General features: G+C 71.1%; 1 protein-coding gene across 1 annotated transcript in view; it reads left to right on the top strand.

The window, feature by feature from the left end:
- Nucleotides 1–23: 23 nt before the first annotated feature.
- ZNF134 (zinc finger protein 134) overlaps nt 24–924 on the top strand; it is a 1671-nt gene continuing 770 nt past the window's right edge. Inside the window, exon 1 of the mRNA XM_012734708.1 lies at nt 24–884. Coding sequence (XP_012590162.1) covers nt 67–884 — 818 coding nt within the window. The 5' untranslated portion in view covers nt 24–66. The remainder of the gene's footprint in view (nt 885–924) is intronic.

Here is a 924-nt window from a genome sequence, read left to right as displayed (position 1 = left end):
CGGGGTGCCCCGAGGGGCCCGGCGGCTCGCAGGGGTGGCTGAGAGTTGAGGGTGGAAACGTCGCGGATGGTGAGGGGCCCGTGGCCGGAATCGGCCCAGCAGGGCGAGCGGTCTTGGACGCTGCAGGGGCTGCGCCTTCATCGCGGCCGCCCAGGTTCTCTGTCCCCGGAGGCCGCCCCTTCTGTGGCCGCGGGGCTGTGTGCCCACAGCCAGCCATGCCGTGCACACGGCCTGCTGCACATGGGGGGGCGGTGCCCGCGCCCGCAGACCGACACATGTCAGCAGCTTCTTTCTGCTTTCAGGTGCTGGGCGCGCAGAGGAGAATGCAGACCCACCTCCGGAGCCGAGCGTCTCTGTAGCCTCCCGGGCGCGTGTCCCAGGCAGGCTGCCCCGCCCATGGCTCCCCCTTGTGACGTGTGTGGCCCCGTCCTGACAGGTGCTGTGCGCAGGGGCGAACAGCCCGAAGGGCGCCCTGGCCCGAGGCACTCGTGTCGGGCCTGCGGGAGGCGGGTCTGGCCCAGAGCAGACTCGGACCAGCAGCATGGTGTGGACAAAGCCTTACGGAGAGGCGAGGGAGAGACGGCGTTGGTGAGGAGCGGCGGGCTCTGTGAAGCCCCTCGCCTGTCAGAGAAGCCCTTCGCGTCTGAGGAGGAGCAGGAGGACTCCCAGGTCCGCCTGGACTGTCGCCCGCAGAGAGCCGCCCATGGCGGGATGAGCGCGGAGAGCCAGGAGGGCTTCCCGGCGGCAGAGGCGCGTTACCACTGTGCGGACTGCGGCAAGGCCTTCAGCCGCCGAGACACGCTGGTGCAGCACCAGCGGATCCACACCGGGGAGCGGCCCCACGCGTGCGGCGAGTGCGGCAAGGCCTTCAGCCGCAAAGCCACGCTGGTCCAGCACCAGCGGATCCACACCGGGGAGCGGCCC

Source organism: Condylura cristata, unplaced genomic scaffold (genome assembly GCF_000260355.1).
Source record: "Condylura cristata isolate star-nosed mole 26May11 unplaced genomic scaffold, ConCri1.0 scaffold00066, whole genome shotgun sequence".
In the NCBI taxonomy this organism is placed as follows: domain Eukaryota; kingdom Metazoa; phylum Chordata; class Mammalia; order Eulipotyphla; family Talpidae; genus Condylura; species Condylura cristata.
This window is presented reverse-complemented; position numbering and strand designations above follow the sequence as displayed.